At 34.2% G+C, this 18,593-nt stretch overlaps 1 protein-coding gene across 1 annotated transcript in view; it reads right to left on the reverse strand.

Moving 5' to 3' along the window:
- Window positions 1-18,593, reverse strand: part of Sgcz (sarcoglycan zeta) — an 820,746-nt gene that overhangs the window by 46,697 nt on the left and 755,456 nt on the right. The window contains exon 4 of the mRNA XM_005362534.2: window positions 18,484-18,571. Coding sequence (XP_005362591.1) covers window positions 18,484-18,571 — 88 coding nt within the window. The remainder of the gene's footprint in view (window positions 1-18,483; window positions 18,572-18,593) is intronic.

Raw genomic sequence — 18,593 nt, forward strand, 5'->3', positions numbered from 1 at the left:
AAAAGAAAAAGAAAAAGAAAGTACTTAGAGCACAATGAACTTATAAGCACTAAGACCAGCCCAAGTCCACATGCATAATGCTTAGCATCTGTTTATGAAAAGAGAGAAGAGTCAGAAATTTATTACTTCAGTTTTCATTCAAAAACAACAGAAAGAAGAGCATGTGAGCACATTAAATCCAAAGTTTTAGCAAAAGAGCACTTAGCAAAAAGAGAAACTAAAGTAGAAATCAATGAAATGGAAATGAGAAAAACAATGGAAAATATCTATGAGAATATTGAAGGTTTGATAAGCGTTTAGCTAGATTGATAAGAGAAAGAAAATTTGAAACAAGTTTTTGTATCAGATGTTAAGTAAATTGGCTTTGCTACTTTTTCAAAAATCAAAAAAACTATAAACAAATTATGGCTACAAATTTGATAACACAAATGAAATGAAAAATTTTCTTGAAAGATGCAAAGTACCAGAGTTCATTTAAAGAGAAAAGATACATCATTCCATATTCATGAAAGAAGCAAATTTTTACTTAGAGCTTTTTCCATAGAGTTTTAAGGACTCATTTAAAAGACAAACAACATAATTTAAGAAGATCACCACCAAATAGACTATTTTTCACCATGAAAATGATACTTAATAAACCCCATGCAGATGTTCCCCAGATACTAATAGCTAATACAAATTCAATTCAGAAGCAAGGATTACTTTATACACACTTTTTCCTAAAGATGAAAAAAAAAAAAAAAGAAACGTGTTGACAAATTTGTGGAGATATTCAGAATGTTTTTTTTTTCTACTTGAAGACAGTGTGACAGTGTTTTCAAGCAAAAATAGTTGAGTCTGACAGACAACTCAGGAACCCAAAGGTGCCTGCCCGGCAGCTCTGGCAGCCTGGATTTGATCTGCAGACCACACATATAGGTAGCTGGAACAAACTAACTGTACATTATGTCCTCATATCCTTATGCAGACACGGCTTGTGCATCCTCCCCACCAATAAAGTATAAAAGCCCTAAAAAAAAATTAACTACATGACTACATAGTCCAACACCTACTATCTACCAAAGATAAATGAAAAGTTAAGGGACACACAAAAATTTGCCTACCGACCAGCCTAATTAGCTGTATTGAAAACTAAATGTTTCACATGGTCATTACCTGTTTAGTGAAGAGTCATGTGATAAAGACATTCAATTGATAGTATTGTCAAATGAAAGTACTAAAATGTTGATTCGTGTTGTAGTAGTGATGCAGCTTATTGATATTTGATTGATTTAAGGAAGTGGGGGGATGGAAATGACTAACAAATGGCTACACATGGTGATAAATGTGCTTAAAACAGGATTGAGGTACTGTAGTACACCCATGAGTAAATTAAATACATGACATGAAGCAATTGAAAATTTCCCTAAGAAAAACTTAAGATTCAAATGACAAGCCTTATGTAGTCCTAAAAACTCCTAAAATACCACACAGCCATCTCATTAAGATGATCAGCAAGCAGAACATGATAGCATAAAAACTGAATCAATACAGTTACTCAATAAGGTGATGCAAATTAAAACCATTATATATTTGCTAGAGTGGCAGAAATTTTTAAAAATATAATGGCTTTATTCTTCTGTGGAGACAGAAGGAGTGCAAATGTTCATCTAGGAGGCGGTAAACACTGTATGTTCCTGGCAAAACAGTTCTGCCATTTGGACTCAGAGGCCCTTGTGCTCATCCAATGGAATCAGAATCCATAAGCTTATAGGAGATTTAATTCAGATCAAAAATTATTATAAAATGTGGAAATGAACTAGTCTCCTTTAACTGATGAATAGGTAAACAAACTATGGTACAATCAAGAAACAAAATATGCTCAGCAGTAAAAAGGAACAAAGGAACAAAATTGCATAGCAGTGCAATAATGTGAATGAATGTAAATGAATTAAGTGAAACAATAGAACTCAAGCTACACATTGTACAATGACACATCAGTTTCTAGAACTCATGAATCTGTGGGATCAGAGAACTGAGGAAATTCAGGGACATGATAGCTGCCTTGACTATTAAGGGCCTTGAAGATTATTTTTGTTAATCTTTTTGAGATTATATTATAATTACAACATTTTCTTTTTCTTTCAACAATCATGTATGTATGTATGTATGTCTATTTCTTTCTTTCTTTCTTTCTTTCTTTCTTTCTTTCTTTCTTTCTTTCTTTCTATCTCTACTTATCATCTATCTACCATATATTTATCATCTATCATCTATAATCATCTGTCATTTATCTACCATCTATCTTTCATCTTTCACTATTATTTAAATCTAATTTCTGTCATCTACTTCCTATGCCCTATAATTTATTGATCTATTTTTCTATCATTATCTATCATTTACTTATCTACCATTTATCTCTATCCTCTGGAAAAAAATCTAAATTATTGTCTATTATTATGTTATTCACTTTATTAAGCCAAGATTAACCTATAGTCCAAGGTAAAGAAGACTACTTCTTCCTTTAAGAGCTAGTATGCTTTATTGTATCAAAGAGAAAAATACAGTGAAATAACGAGGATTTCTGTTTGTTTGTAATCGGTGTTTTTAATCCAATTTCCCAGTCATCTTAAAACCAAATCTAATATTCAGTTCCAAATATTGACATATTGTGGATGAATTGAGTGGTAAATTTTAAAATATTTTTCTTAGCTATGTTATTTCTGTAAAAAAAAATGCATTTTTATCACACCCGATACTTTATGTTTCAAAAACAAGCATTTGGAATCTAGCGTGATGCAGCCACTAAGAAATTAAACCACCTAATTTTGCTCATAATAACCTCTTATGAGAATTTCCTCATAGAGAAGTAATTTGAGGTTCAGATAGGTCAAGGAAACTGGTGAAGATTCTTCAGCTAATCACAGATGATATTAAAATTTATTTTCTTGTTAGCGTTCTCCATTCTACCATCTTCTAATTAAATACATTTAAATGTAAAATTAAAAATATCCTGATATTTAAATGTATTTAATTAGAAGATGGTAGAGTGGAGAAAGCTAACAAGAAAATAAATTTTAATATCATCTGTGATCGGGGGAGGGGGAGGGAAATGGGAGGCGGTGGCAGGGAGGAGGCAGAAATCCTTAATAAATAAATAAATTTAAAAAATAATAAAAATATCCTGTTTGGAGAAATAAATACGTTAGGTTCCTAATTAAAGAGTGTAACTTCAATATTTGATTACAATGTAACTTTAAAGTGGGGTGAAAACGAACACTGTTTTCATAGACATTTTGTGCTGATTATCTTTTGTCAACACTACCCAATAGAGGCACCTGGGAGAAGGGAAACTGAATTGAGGAATTTCCTACACCAGACTGGTATGAGCACAAGACTATGTGGACATCTTCTTGAAAGGAGACGGCCAAGCTCACTGTAGGTTCTGCCACTCCTGAGTAGGTGGTCTTGGATTGTATAAGGAAGAAAGCTGGGCATCAGAGGAAGCGATCCAGCAAGCAGCTTTCCTCTATGGTTTGTTTTTTCATTCCTACCTTCAGGTTTCTGCCCCAAGTTCCTGTTTTGACTTCCTCCAGTGACTAACTGATACACAGAAATGTAAGATGAAATTAATCATTTTTCCATAAATTGCTTTTGAACGTAGTGTTTATTACAGCAACAGAGAGCAAACTAAAACACATTTCCTAACTTCAGCAAATTTGACTGTTTATATTATAGTATAATGTAATATAGAAAGTAAAATGTGTGTCATTTAGTCCTACATATTCAGCAAATATTTATTTTCAGAAATATGTACCTGTTGCCCAGTCCGGCCATAATTCAACACTTTTATACCTTGCTGAATTAAAATAAATCATAAAATAAATAAGTAAATACTATTAAATAATATAATACTTGAATAACCACATAAAATGATTCTTGTAGCCGGGCGGTGGTGGCGCACGCCTTTAATCCCAGCACTTGGGAAGCAGAGGCAGGTGGATCTCTGTGAGTTCGAGACCAGCCTGGTCTACAGAGCTAGTTCCAGGACAAGCTCCAAAGCCATAGAGAAACCCTGTCTCGAAAAACCAAAAAAAAAAAAAAAAAGATTCTCCTAAGATGTTAAAGAAAAAAATCTTAACAGTTCTCAAAATTTATAGAAAAATTCTACTATGTCATGGGAAAGATGTAAACCATTTGATATCTAGTTTGTAATCATTTTTTAAATTACAGTCACATTTTGGTGGATTGGAAAACATGGGCTTGAGGCTCACAGTGTGACTTTTATTGAAAGTTAACTAATTACGAAACTTTTGCTAGAACCATCGTTATTTCCTGCTCATTTCCATGAATTCATTTCATGTCACCAGCTATCAGTTCTGGATGGCTTCCTATGGTCTCCTGTAACTGATTGGAACATAAATCCATACTCACATGCTTCAGGACAGCAAAGCCATTTTATTCCCAGAAACAAGTGGTCTTTGTCCACCACTGTTCCTCTCATTTTAAACAATTCTTTTCTGTCTATGTCTTCTAGTGTTTGACTCTCATAACATGGAGATGGTGTGTGATCTGGGCACAGGCCTAGTGGCCTTTTGTTCATAATGAGACAAGCAAATTGTCCAGATTGGCAGGTGCCTCCCGGTGATAGGTACCTGTAGCTAAAAATTTATGTATAACTTTGGAACATGAAGGATTCTGTATAAACCGAGTCACTAGTCTTTTGTCTGGCTAATTTTGAGTGATAGTTTATAACAATAACAGCGGAGAAAACAATTTCCACAGAGTCTAGGAGAGGATGGCTACTCAAAACAGTTAATATTTAACATTTTCTATTTTTCTCCTTGGCTTAAATTAGTTTGAGATACAGTCTGGCTTTTTCACCAGAGTATGAAATTAAATGTCAATCAAGTTTCACTTAACTAGTTTCTCAATTTAAATAAAAGATTTGATAACCCTTGATGAAAATGTCTCCTCACTGATTGAGTTTCTTCATAATTAAGAGGTCTGCTCATCATTGTCTTCACAACTATCCTATAAGCAGTGAAACAGCAGCAGGATCTGCCCCTATCTTTTCTGTCTTAAAAACAGAAATGTCGACTAAATAACATGGAAGTCAGGAAAGAAATTTTATTGCACAAGATTTGGCCCTTAACATAAAGAAAGGGTTTATGCTTGTACACATGGAGAAAACATTAGACAGCATTTCTATGTTTGAGATTCCTACTCTTTTATTTTATTTTTTTTTATTTTTTTATTTTTTGAGGTTTAACATCGAAGCTAGTCAAATTTTATTCATAATAACATGCTTCAATGAGCGATGTTGAGTGTGAGCTGCCCATGGCAGCAATGAGCACTGTCCTTTTCCCCTCACAAGATTTTCTTGCCACCGAAAAAAGGTGAAATACACTGAAATTTCTTTATACACAGTGGGGTGCTCTGTTAATGGCTCCTTCTCACCAAGAGAAAATGAAACTGAATTAAATCTAATCAAGTTTCATTTACTACAAAAGTCTAAATGCCCATATTCACTGTATTTCTAACTAACCATGTTTAGCTTATCATACCAAAATGCCTTTATTGAACTCCGTTATAGTGGAAGTTTGCCAGACAAACAATCAGCTCTATTGAAAGTTTCAGCCTCTAAATTTCCGTGCCGATTTCAAAGGAGAACGGATAATTCAAAAGGAATACACACAATTAACATGATTAACTAACATTTGAAAACGTGTGTATCAGCTTTTAAGACGTTAATTGCATTGATTTCAAGTAGAAATCTGGGAGCATGAGACATTTAAAAGGTGGTAATTTAGGATGCAGTGTGGAAGTGAAATTACTCTAGCACAATGAGAAAATGTCTAAAGTGACCACAGGGGTGAGAAAAAAAATCAAGAAAAAAAAACCAAATGTGAAGAGCCAAGAAAAACATTAGCAGCTTAACAAAGAGATAAACAATGAGAGCCGACTCCTTATCAAGTAGTCAAAGTGGTCGCTTTGCTTTACTGTACCAAAGTCCTTATCAGATTGCCATGGATTTGCGTAGTTGCATTCATTTTATTAGCATGAAAGTGAGTGTTACTTTTATTAGAGACAAATTGGAACAGTTAATCACATACCGATGGATATTTGTTTGATCTCTAAAATAATTATTAAAAATCAATTTTATAATTGACTAGAACTTTATCACAAGAATGTTCTTGTCTTTGCACCAAGCGTTTCCTCCAGTGTTGTTAATACTAGTGTTACACAGAATAATGGAATTTAATGAGAGGTAGTGGGAATTGTTTCTCTCACCGTGTACAAAGTAGTTGATTTTAATTGAATAAACAAACAATAGAATGGTGTTTGAACATTTGCTTTGTTGAATATATAATGAAAGAGGACATGTTTAGAATACAAAAGTAAAATGATAATATACATTTATATCCAATAAGAATTTCATTTTTATATCAACATAGTTACTATTTAGGTTTATGTGATAGACAAAATAGAAAGCTCTGTAATGGCTATATAGAATTATGTAGCCAGTGAGTAAATAAGTAGGAAGGATGACAGTGCTGATGCTTTTCTGAATTTTGCACATTCATTAAATTGTGTGAGCTAATAAATTATAAATAGCTTAGCCCATATTACAAGATGGAATACTTAGAAGAAAAAAACATTAATTTTTATGTGAGGAAATATGTCCTTCCCTCTTTTCTCTTAAGTAAAATGGTTGCTATGTCTTCAAGCTATAAAGTAATCATTCAAACTTCTTCTGATACTTGAAATGATTTTTTAAAATTATAAACACCATGTTTTGAAAATTTTATCACTATGTCCCTAAGTCATCTATGCTAATCTATAGTGACTTTAAGTCATTCTATTTTTGACATGTTTCTTAGACCAGCACTATGTAATATAGCCTTTATATTTTTTTCAATTACTTCCAATTTATTTAAAATATTTACTTTGTTGTCCCAATTATAGAATGCTATTAAGATAAGTTATATATCACACCTGAGTCTTTGCAATAAACAGTAAATTATTTTTCTCTCTTGAGCATTTCACAATATAGTCCTGCATCATTGTTATCATTGCATTTGACAGCATCTGTGGTTTTAGAAATCAGAGAGAAACTCAATTCCGTTTACTACTACCATCAATAGCAACAAAACATCTTTGAGCGAACCTTGTTCCCAAAGAGAGCACATGGCTTATCTTTATGGTCTCTTCGTTCTAAATGTATGCCCTGTACTGTGAAAAGGAACACAGACCTCTGCTTTGGCTTTGACAGGCAGTTGTCATGGTGCTACATTTTGTCACTAGGGCTTGCTGTAGGGGCACGGAATGATACATGCAGCTTTCCTTGTGGTGTAGCGCTCCACTTCTGTGGGAGAAAGTCGTTATGGTGTTTGTTTCCTGCAGTAGTAATATCGTCTGCGTACAGGAGTCTTACATCCCTTTCACTTCTTCTAGTAGCAATCAGGAGCCAGCCTTGTTTCCCATCACCCTTTCTCAGATGGTTCTGAGTAAATGGATTTGGTAGAGATGTCTTGTTACTAGAGTTTCTAAGCACCTATCTAGAAGATAACATTTAGGTAAGACCAAGAATACAATAGCATCCAGGAAGTATGAGCAATTTGATGTACGATAACTTCTCTGCCATCCAGTGAGACGTTGTGATTTCTCCAATAAGTTCTAGATCTCAGTCTTGGAAAGGACCAATCAGTCTCTTCCTTTAAGTAATCTATATCACCCTGAGGTAACAATAAATAGCTATGTAAGACATTTCTGCATTATTTATTCTTGTTTCTTGAATATTGTGTCTCAGGTCTCATTCCTTTAGCCGGAGGTGTTGTGCCCCAGATCTGACAGAGCAGAAGAACACAGTCAAGTCCTAGTATTTCTTCCTCCCCAAACCAAAAGGAAGCCACACAAAATATCACTTTTCCTACATGCATCACCAGAAATAACATGAAACTTTCTCTCAGAAGCAAAGGCAAATGGAAAATTTGCGGGGGGAAATGTCTCCAACATGTGTGCTAAGACTGACCACCTCCTTACAAATGAGCTCTTAACAACCCTGAAAAGAAAAATAGAAACAATAAAGAAAACCTAAAGTAGAAGTTGTCTACAAAAGTACAAGAAATATAAAGAACTACAAACAGATTAAATCAGAAAAGAAAGTCCCCTCCCACATACTAATCAAAACACTAATCGTATAGAATTAAGAAAGAATACTAAAAGCCGCAAGGATAAAAGACAGAGAGGCTTGTCAATGCAGACCTGCTGGAGACACATCTGACTTTTCAATGGAGACAGAAGGGCTTGGAAAGATGTGTTCTAGACTCTAAGGGACTACAAGCCTTCGCCCAGACTACAATTCCCAGGAAAAATTTCAAACACCACAGATGGAGAAAATAAGTTATTCCATGAAAGAGATAAATTTAAGCCGTATCTATCTACAAATCCAGCCCTCCAAGGCTGTGATAGAAGGAAACTTTCTATCTAAGGATGTTAACTATACCTTTGTTAACAAGGGGTGATAGAAGGAAACTTTCTATCTAAGGATGTTAACTATATCCTTGAAAACATAGGAAACACATTATCTCACACCAACAAATCCAAAAGAAAGGAAACACACACACACACACACACACACACACATTCCACCACCACCACTGCTACCACCACCACCAACAACAAAAACAAAATAACAAGAATTAACAACTTTCACTCATTGATGTCTCTCAATATCAACAGTCTTATTGCCCGCCCCCAAAAGACACTAACTGACAGAATGGATGCGAAACTAAAATCTGCCCTGTGAGATGAGAAGGTACACGAGCTAGAGAGGCCAGAGGTATGATGAAATAAAAGTCAAAAGAGTGACATATAAAGCTATTTTAGATTCAAAGTATAGTACAAGTCACTATTCAGGACCTATGTGCATGTGCTATTTGTGTGCACAAATCAGGGGATGGAATAGGAAAGTGTCATGTGGGTGTGGGTTTGGGGGAAGCTGGGGAAGGCAGGGAGAGAAAATAAAAAAATACAGTTTTTCTCCAATTCTACATTCTGAAGTAGAAATTAATATGTTGTAAAACAATATATAAATTATTAACTTCTTTACCTCCCATGCACAGACACTTGGATATAAAGTGACAATTGTTTGATTGTCTAGAGGCACTCATTGTTTAATTCAGTTTGACATTTCCGTTCTCAGCACAGTGTCCAATAAAAGTCAGCATCAACTGTATATTTGGTAAGTAAATATAAACATCCCAAGATTGTAATAAGTATTCAGTAGAAGTGAGATGCACTAACATGTTTACTTAGCAGATACCAAACACCCTTGCATGTTTTGCTTTATTTAATTCTCAGAACAATTCTAGAGGTCTTGAGCGGTCACACGGCTCTCAATGGAACCCTTCTTTATAATGTTAAGTGCTGTCATGGCCCTTGAGATGCTGTTTAGGTTGATAAAATATAGACAATGTTTCTGCTTATGAGATTTTTTTAGGATTTTGCGGTAATTTTAACTTTTGTGCATAGAAATAACTACTAAGTCAGTCTCCATTCTGTAACTGCCACCACAGAGTATATGTTCTTCAAGATTTTCTCTATAGAACACCAAACAAATCACGAATTTTCACTTCCAATGTTTATAGTTTTGTACTTAAAGCATTTATTTCACCATTTAACTTTTTATACAGACTCAACATGTCTCAATGTCTGTAAGGAATTAAACTTTGATTCTAAGGATATTATTTCTTTTCATTTTAAAGGACATTCCCTTAGTAACATCAAAGGTCATTTTTTATTGTATTTTTATAGATACATGAAGTCTATCCAGGTTATACCCTCTTTTAATAGCCTCAATCTGTCCCCATCTTACTAATCTTATGTTGTACCAACTATTGTGTCTGTAAATTTGATATGCACATGTGGAATTTTCTTAATCATTTTTATTTAGGCTTAGTATTATTAGAGTTGCTTCATATTTGTTGGTTAACCTAAGGAAAAACTAATAATTATAATAAATAAAATATATATCACAGGATTTGAATTGCTTTTTAGATGTTCAATAAATTTTCATGTGAGATAATTCAATTGATAGAGAGGTTAAATTCACAATTCATTTTTATGTTCATCTAAACCGGTCACATCAAGAATAATACATTTTTTTAAAATCAGCATTAATGAACTATTGGCTTGTTAGAAAACTAAAAGGAAATAATTACAAAACCTTAATGTCCTGTCAGTAACTTATTATGGGACCAGATGCTATGGGTAATTTAATTGTGCTTAACACCCTGCAGCAATCTCTCACAAGTCATGACCCCGAGAAGCACCTGCTGACGATGATAAATCATTATAACCCTTAATAAACATAAAATCCTAGACCATAAATGATATGTGAGTTGATCATTCGCAATATGTGGTGTAAGTTAGAACAATAATGAATAAACAAAACTATCTTTTGCTGCTTTAGGACCAAACAATTATTGAGAAACAACTGTCATATAAATGATAGCATTCAGCTTTTCTGGAACAGTAAGATGCGCTAACACCTTCTTGATAAACTCAGTCATCAAAGCACCCTCAGAGTAAGAAAGAATGTCATGCCATTTATAGTCAGAGACTTGAGACACAGAAAATCTATGAAACTAACTAACCTAAATTCTTTTTTTTTAATTAACTTTTATTGAGCCTTCCATTTTTATCTCACCCAAATTCTATGTTTTATGAAAGGTAGCATGAGGTTTAGGATTATGCACTTAAACTCTAGAAACCATTCTCTGATGCATTACTATTCCTTCTAGGCTGTTGGAAACTAATGTTCAATTTCCTGAAATATGTGTATAACATCATCCTTGTATTGTCAGCTGATTGATAACTTTCAGAATAGCAGGTCAGTTTGTTCTCCCATCCTGCCATCTCGTCTTGCTCAGTTCCTTGCATGTGCACACTCAAAAGTGGTCCCCTGTACCCTTCAGGTCCTCAGCCTTGCTGTATTGTTTCCAAGGAACACAGCCTAAGTCTAGGCTATGTGTTCCTTCCTGCGCTAGCTACCTTCTGAGCATCCATTCATTACTCACATTCCAATTTACAGCAAGAAGCCTATTTTTGAGATACCTAGCCTCTCAAGATTTTTTTTTTTTAAAAATTCAAACCAAACATTGTCCAAATTATTTGCTCATTTAGTCACGCAGAGCCTACTTTGTTATCAGATCAGTTGTTATATGTCACTGTTTCCTCTTAACTCTAATAATGGCCCCAGAGTGCATGGCTAATTCTGCTAGATGAGTCTTATTCCAAAGGTAGCAATTACAAAGTTATTTTCATTAACTAAAGGGGGTGAACATTCTAACTAAATATTCAAAGTTCTTCCTAAGGTTCTCAATAAAATCAATCTTTCTATTAAATTGAGAAAAATGAAAGACAAATTCATGCTTGCTTTTCTGTTACACCATTAGCTCTGAAAAAACATAGTACTAACAGGTTAGGGCTTAGTTAACATATTGCAGGCATTGATTTCATGTGATAGTAAGTAGAAACATACTACACATAAAACCCTATATTTTATGATTTCATTTAAGTTATACACTAAGGCTAAGGAAGTAATACAGGACTGACAATGGGGCTTTTATTCTAGTGTATACTTCTAGCATTGATTACCCTGTGTAATTTCCACCATAATCAATCACCACCCAGGAAATTTTTTATGCTATTTCTCTACAGACCAGATACTCCCCCATACCATGTGATGGTATCTGCGTTTGTTCTTTATTCAAAATGTTGTTGGGTTGTCCTTCAACGTGGTAATGATGAGATGTTGCTACTACGAGGAACCTAGGAGTTCATTGAGGGTGTGCCCTTTAAGGAGATTCAACAAGTCCCTGGAAATCCCAGCTAGTCTTCTGTCACCTTTTGCCATCTCTTTCTGCTATACGACCTATCAATCCTGCAATACTTCTTTCTCACTAGTGTAGCTATCATGACGCTTCCATAGTAGTAGACTGATGTTGTCACATTGACCTTGAAATTCTATAACCGCATGACCTAAAGTTAACCTTTGGTGTTTTTATGAAGTTACCCAGAATTGGATATCTTATTACAGCAATAGTGACACAGACAAGACAGATGTGTATATGGGGTATGGAGAAGGAGATTATGTAGAACTCACATGCTGACCTTCACAGCACATGATTGAAAAGGCACGTGGACTACTCAACCACTTGGAACCAAAATGATTGATCAGAGTGACCACTAACGATGTTTTGTTTCATTACATGAAAATTTCATATCACTAGCTTTGCAAAATTGTCATGACACATCCAGTATGTCCGTATAAGAAAAATAGGAGTAAATTCTATTTTTATGAAAACAACCAATATATTCCATTCCTGAAATTTCCCACAATTGCCCTGACTTAAGACGTGTACAATCTTCTTTTCCATTGAAATTTGTTGTTACGAAACTGAGCAAACTCTAGTGTCTCACCCGTCTCTTGAGAAGCCTGCATTCTCTCTTGAGTGTTTTCTCACCCTCTAACACAAGTTACTCCCAGATTCTCATCTAGTCTTATCTGTGAATTATTTCTCTAAGTGTGAAAAGACGCTTGAAACAAGGGTAGAGGTTTTAGTAGATCTTTTAATACCAATTCAGCTTCTCCCACCAACAATGTTTAGAAGATGATACCTCAATCTCCTTTCCTTCATGGAAATGCCATATGGCATAACCATATTTGGCATCTGGCTTATAATTCTATCACTTAAAATCCTCAGCTAGGATGATTTCAGTGAGTTCAAGCTAACCTTGGATAAATTGTGACAGCCTGCCCCCTCAAAACAAACGAAACCCATACAGTGTAAATTATTTGTTTCATTCAACATAATATACATTTTCCATTGCTGCCAATTAAGGCATGCAAGCTCCATAGTACTACAGTGTAACTATGCATTTTATCTAAGGAATATTTGAACAATTGAGTTGTTTTAGAATTTGGACAGATGTAAATACCTATTTAACTTCATTGAACTAACACAGATTTTGATTTAGACTGTACAAAATTCTAGGAATAGAACTACCAGCATCAAGTCTAAGACTGTGTCCTTGTCATTCATGTCTTCTAGCATTACACTTTGCTTCAGTATACTTCCTTTAGCCTTGCTATTTCCTTTACACATATATAAGGGTGCTGACATCTGTAGGTACTGGTAATTTGGAGAAATGTGTCACTTATATGATGAGTTGTTAAAGAAGCATCATTTATCACTTAATCCCTTTGCCCTTATTCCCAAATAGTCAATTTTCTCCTTTGAGAATGATAGATTACCACAGACTATACATTACAGGTTATGTTCTGACTGAAAAGAGGGTAATTTCAGACTATTTTCTATCAGGGAAGGAATGCCCATCCACTGACATTTTCTCAGATCGTTCACTGATAACCATAGGCGTAGATATCAGTGCCTCTGGAACAATCTTTAGCAAGGTGACATGGAGCCCTCCTAAGTGGAGATAGGCTAGCAGACCTGCGGTGATAAATCAAGAGACTGGGGAGCCATGAAAGACAGAAGACAGAGCTTAAGAAGCAGTCTCCAAAACTCTATATGTCCAAGTATAGCAAAAAAAAATGATATCTATTTTCCTGATTCTATGCTTTTATTTTTTTAAAGTGATAATTTAATGAATACTTGGGTAAGCCTATCTTTTCTGTTTTAAAATAATACAGTTTCAAAAACACAGTGAAAGTTTCACATTACATAAAAATGTGAGTGTTCATGTAATAGTTCAGGATTAGCTTTTAAACTTTTCAGAACTTGAATGTCAGTGTTTTTCCTTCAAGTTCCTTAAATTAAACATCCTAATTTCTAAGCCTATCATCTTGCTCTTGAATATAGTAGGCATCTGTTTCCACTTACATCTTTTCCAGAATGATTAATTAATTTTAAACTGATTTATATCAACTTAACAAATATTAATGGGTAAATTAAACAATTAATAATGATCAAAATCAACAACTCATTAATCACTTAAAATTAACAGGTAGCATTAAACCTGAATAGATTTCATCTTTGATCTCTTCCCTAAGATTCCCATAGCTTATTTTAAAGATAATATGCATTCCTATTAAGTTGTCCAAGACAATCACAATGTGTCTAAGTCATATGAAAATAAGCCAAGGACAAAAACCATAAATTTATTACGTGAGAGTAATATGTATCCTTCTACTTTTTATCTGTCCTACAACATCTGCAGTCAATTAAATGATTCCCAGGTGTTCATGGTAATTGCTGTAACACAAGATTACATGTCACTTTATGGGTCTTTAAATATTTATTATAAAACCCTCATCTACATTTTTCTCATTCATCTAGGCACAAAACATGCTGATGTTTAGTAGTGACACACAAAAAGTTAATTGGCCTCGTTGAATTATTCTGTGGATGAAATCTCAATTAAAATCCTTTTTAAGAGCCAAGAATTGAAAAAACAAAAACAGAGTATCTAGGATTCTGACTTAGTTTTACATTCCTGACTAAAAGATGCTGCATACATGAATCTAAGATGCATGAAAAAAGACAAGGTCATTTTTGTTAGGATCACGGAACATTGAGGAGTGTAAGTTATCAGAAGGTTCATCAAACAATTTCCCACACTAAAGGTAAAAAGTAACCTTTTGCTTTTAACCTAGAGGAGAAGAGACATGGAGACCGTCTAGCATAATACAGTTATTTTGTCCATTAGGAACACCCAGAGGTTCGGTCAAGTGTTCAGAATTATTTATGTGTAGACCTACTGAAAATTTTGATCACTTATATAAATAGAACAATACTATATTCCAGGGAACATTGCAAACCTTTCATGGAAACTTTATATTTTATTTTCTGAATCTGTCGTAGGAGGTGTATCCTTGCATTATGTGCATGAGAGGCCAGTAGAGGTTCCTCCATCTTCTGGGCCTCACATGGGGAGAATTTAGCTGACCAAATGCGGTTAACTGATAAACCATATTTCCTTTAAAACTAGAAATTACTCTCTGTAGCATCTTTATATATAGTACAAGCCATATGAATTTACTTGTAATATTATGATTAGTGAAGCTTTACATATCTACACACGTTTTAACAGTTTTTCATTGAACTTCTATCTTGAATCTCTATACCAGGTGAGTTATTATTCCTGTCCTGTGAGTTCGGTTCCCTTCTAATAATGCCTAGACAGAAAAGGCAAAAGTTTCTTTAGTCCTCTGATTTAGCCAGAATCAAGTCTGCTACAGGAGCTGACTGCCATGACATTTAGACTGTGTGGTGTTTAGAACTGCAAGCATGAACTGGAATACTAGGGGGAAAATAGAAGGAAGAATAAAACTGTACTAAATACAAATATCACGTTGTTTATTATCTGGCAAATGGTACCTAGTTTTTTCTTATTGCCATGAAATCTAGCCTATTGAAAAACCCAGGGTCATATTCCCACAATAATCACTGATAATAGCTGAAAATGAGAAAATCTGCTGAAAATAGGGTATAAAACCCCTGTTTTTTTAATAATTGGAAATTAACAATATAGAATGTGACTAAATAATTCTTGAGAATGACACTAGCAGTGGCCAGAGGCTAATTCTTTCAGAATTCATTTTTCCATTGATTAAAAATAAAGAAAAAAAAGGAAATATGCTATTTGAAGCACAGGATTGTGGTTTTAGGCACCCCTTAAAAAAAGAAATATCCAGAATGATATTCCAGTTCTTACATGCCAAATTACCTAATTGTTTCCTCAGATAATGATGCAGACTTGGCATGCTGGCAGGTATCACTACGTGTATCACACAAAACTGTACAAATAGACATTGAAGTTCCTCAACAGTCACTACCGACATTCAAGTGAAGGGGGGGTTACCTAATGCTTTGAAATAATTATAAATAAGTTCTACTTATTATGATTCTTCTTTGTTAAACTTTTATCTTTCTATCTGAGTCCTTTATGTATAGACTGGATAATGTCACGAGAGAGTGAAAAACCAGTTAGCTTCATCCTCTGCCTTTGTGATTGTTAGACAGGAGTGACCTTAAGATATAGGATATCTGTCTACCTCCAACACCCAGGTACAAGGATTCAAAGGATGCCCCTCCACATCTGAATATACAAGATCATTTAATATATTATTACTCTCTATAAGTTAATATGCATTTTATCTTTGTTTATTGGCAGTTACAAAGGAAATTAAAAATAGAGGATTAAACAACAGTGTGCTCAAATCACCAGATTTTAGGTTAGTTTTCTTATTTAAATGTATTTCTAATTGGCTATATAATTATTCATAAAAATTAAGCATCTTTTCTTTCCTTCTCTTTTTCTCTTTTCTCTCATTTGAATACTATTAATACTACATTGAAAGAATTTGCAAGAATTGTTAAAATGCAAACAAAATATATTCTTTGTATTCCATGCGTAAAAGCATGCAGATGGAATTTGTCTACACCCTGTAATCAAACAGCTGCTTCGTGCCACAGGCAGGAATCATGCAACTATTATTTGACAGTGGATTTTGCAATGTGGTCTGTGTGTTTTTAATTTATCTGTTGACAATTCCACTAAGAACCACTTCAGCTATCTTGAATTGAATGGAATAGAAATTTCTATTCTACTAAGTACTTTTAACTATGAGTAAATATTGACTTGGGGAATGTCCTCATCTTAGACTCAGTTCTTCAGATCATCTTGTACAGTTTCAAAATGATCACAAATTGCCATTGTCATTGCTATTATCATTGATGGTTTGATGATTTTGGCACACTTACAAATGCATAGAAATATTTTATTCCTTTAATTTTTAGTCAAATTACTTTAAGCCCCCTTTCATTTTTCTATTTTTTATTTAAAAGCAAAACAAAACCAAACTATCTTTTCGAATTTTAGTACATATTCCAATTCCCACTTCCTCCCATCCTCTCTGTCTTCCCCCTCACCCCACTGCACTCCCATCTGCTCCTCAGAGAGGGTAAGGCACATTTCTTTGAGGAAGGATCAAGGCAGTTCCTACTACAACCAGACTGAGCAAGGTGTTCATCCAAAGGGAATGGGTTCCAAAATGCCAGTACAAGCAGTAGGGATAAATCCTGGTCCCAGTGTCTTCAGTCTCCCCAGCCATGCAACTGTCACCCATATTTGGAGGGTTAGTTTAGTCCTATGCTAAATCCTTCTCTTTCCGGCTGAAGTTGATAAATTTCCTTTAGCTCAGGTAAATTGTTTTAGTGGGTATCCCCATCATGGTCTTGACCTCTTTGTTCAGTCTTTCACTCTTCGACTGGACTTTGGGAGCACAGCCCAGTGCTCCGATGTGAATCTAAGCCTTTTTCCTAAGTAATCTATTTTAATTTCTCACAAAATATGCTATTGAACAAATAATAGATATTTCCTGTCAAACTAATTTTTTACTTTATTAAAGCATATAATATATCAAAAATCTTATATTTCTGCAAAGAGGGTAGACATAGTTAACATTGCTACTTATAAATAGTAAATATTTTGTAATTATTATTTCTCTGTAATTCAACTAGAAATATTGAAAATAATTAATTTCTCACTAAAATAGGATAATTAATTCCTCAAACTTAACCATTTCCCACTCTGTGAATATCACACATATAATAGATGATGCAGCTAAATATAGAAATGCAAATCATAGCAAGATAAACATGAGTGAAACAATGATAGTATTGTGCGATTTTTATCATAGGCCATATATATTATATCAAAATATTTTAGTATTAAATGCATATCAAATAAGCATCATTTTACATAGTTACAACTGAGTTTTGATTTGCGTTTTTTTTTATAAAAATGGAGTGAAATAATTACACGTGCTATTTTGATAAAATGTCAATAGCTAAATTAAAATTTATTTGATAACACAAGTGAAACCACTTAGGAATGAGGATTTTTCACAGTTGGTAAATTACCTAGCATGCAGGAAGCCTTTGGTTAAATCCCCAGCAGTGCTTGCAGAATAAACAGAATATGAAAGGTGGAGTCAAGAGGTCAAGGGTTCAAGCTTATCCTCAGCTACACAACCAGTTTGAGGGCAGTTTATGTGACACTCTAGTTCAGAAGGCGAAAGAAGTAAACAAACAGAAGTTCTGGTATTCTTTCTCTTTAATTTGTCTTTCAGATACCAAATCCTTCATATATAATCTTAACAAAAATGTCCGTCAGAAAAAGGAAGTACTAATATTTACTATAGTCAAAAATTTTACACTTGTTCATAGATATGTAATATTCATCAAAAATACACAATATCAAAGAATATACAAGCATGCGATGCAAGCTACCGCCTGTGTTTTCTAAACCTACTTTGATATACTATGAAAATATTTCAATTAAAATAATACATTTTGAAACTTAGGAGTAAAGAATTAGAGAAGGAACACACTTCGTATATTTCAGTTTGACCACAGAATCTAAAATGGAGTAAGACAGAATGAACAGACTTTACCTCCGAACACTCACCGACTGCCAGCTGTCCAGTGAGCTGCCCCAAGTGGTTTCTTGCGTTCACTGTTACATTCCTGTCAGACTGTAAGACCAGTGGACTGTCCTAGGAAACATTCATAAAACAC

The sequence above is a fragment of the Microtus ochrogaster genome, linkage group LG7_11, assembly GCF_000317375.1.
Source record: "Microtus ochrogaster isolate Prairie Vole_2 linkage group LG7_11, MicOch1.0, whole genome shotgun sequence".
In the NCBI taxonomy this organism is placed as follows: Eukaryota; Metazoa; Chordata; class Mammalia; order Rodentia; family Cricetidae; genus Microtus; species Microtus ochrogaster.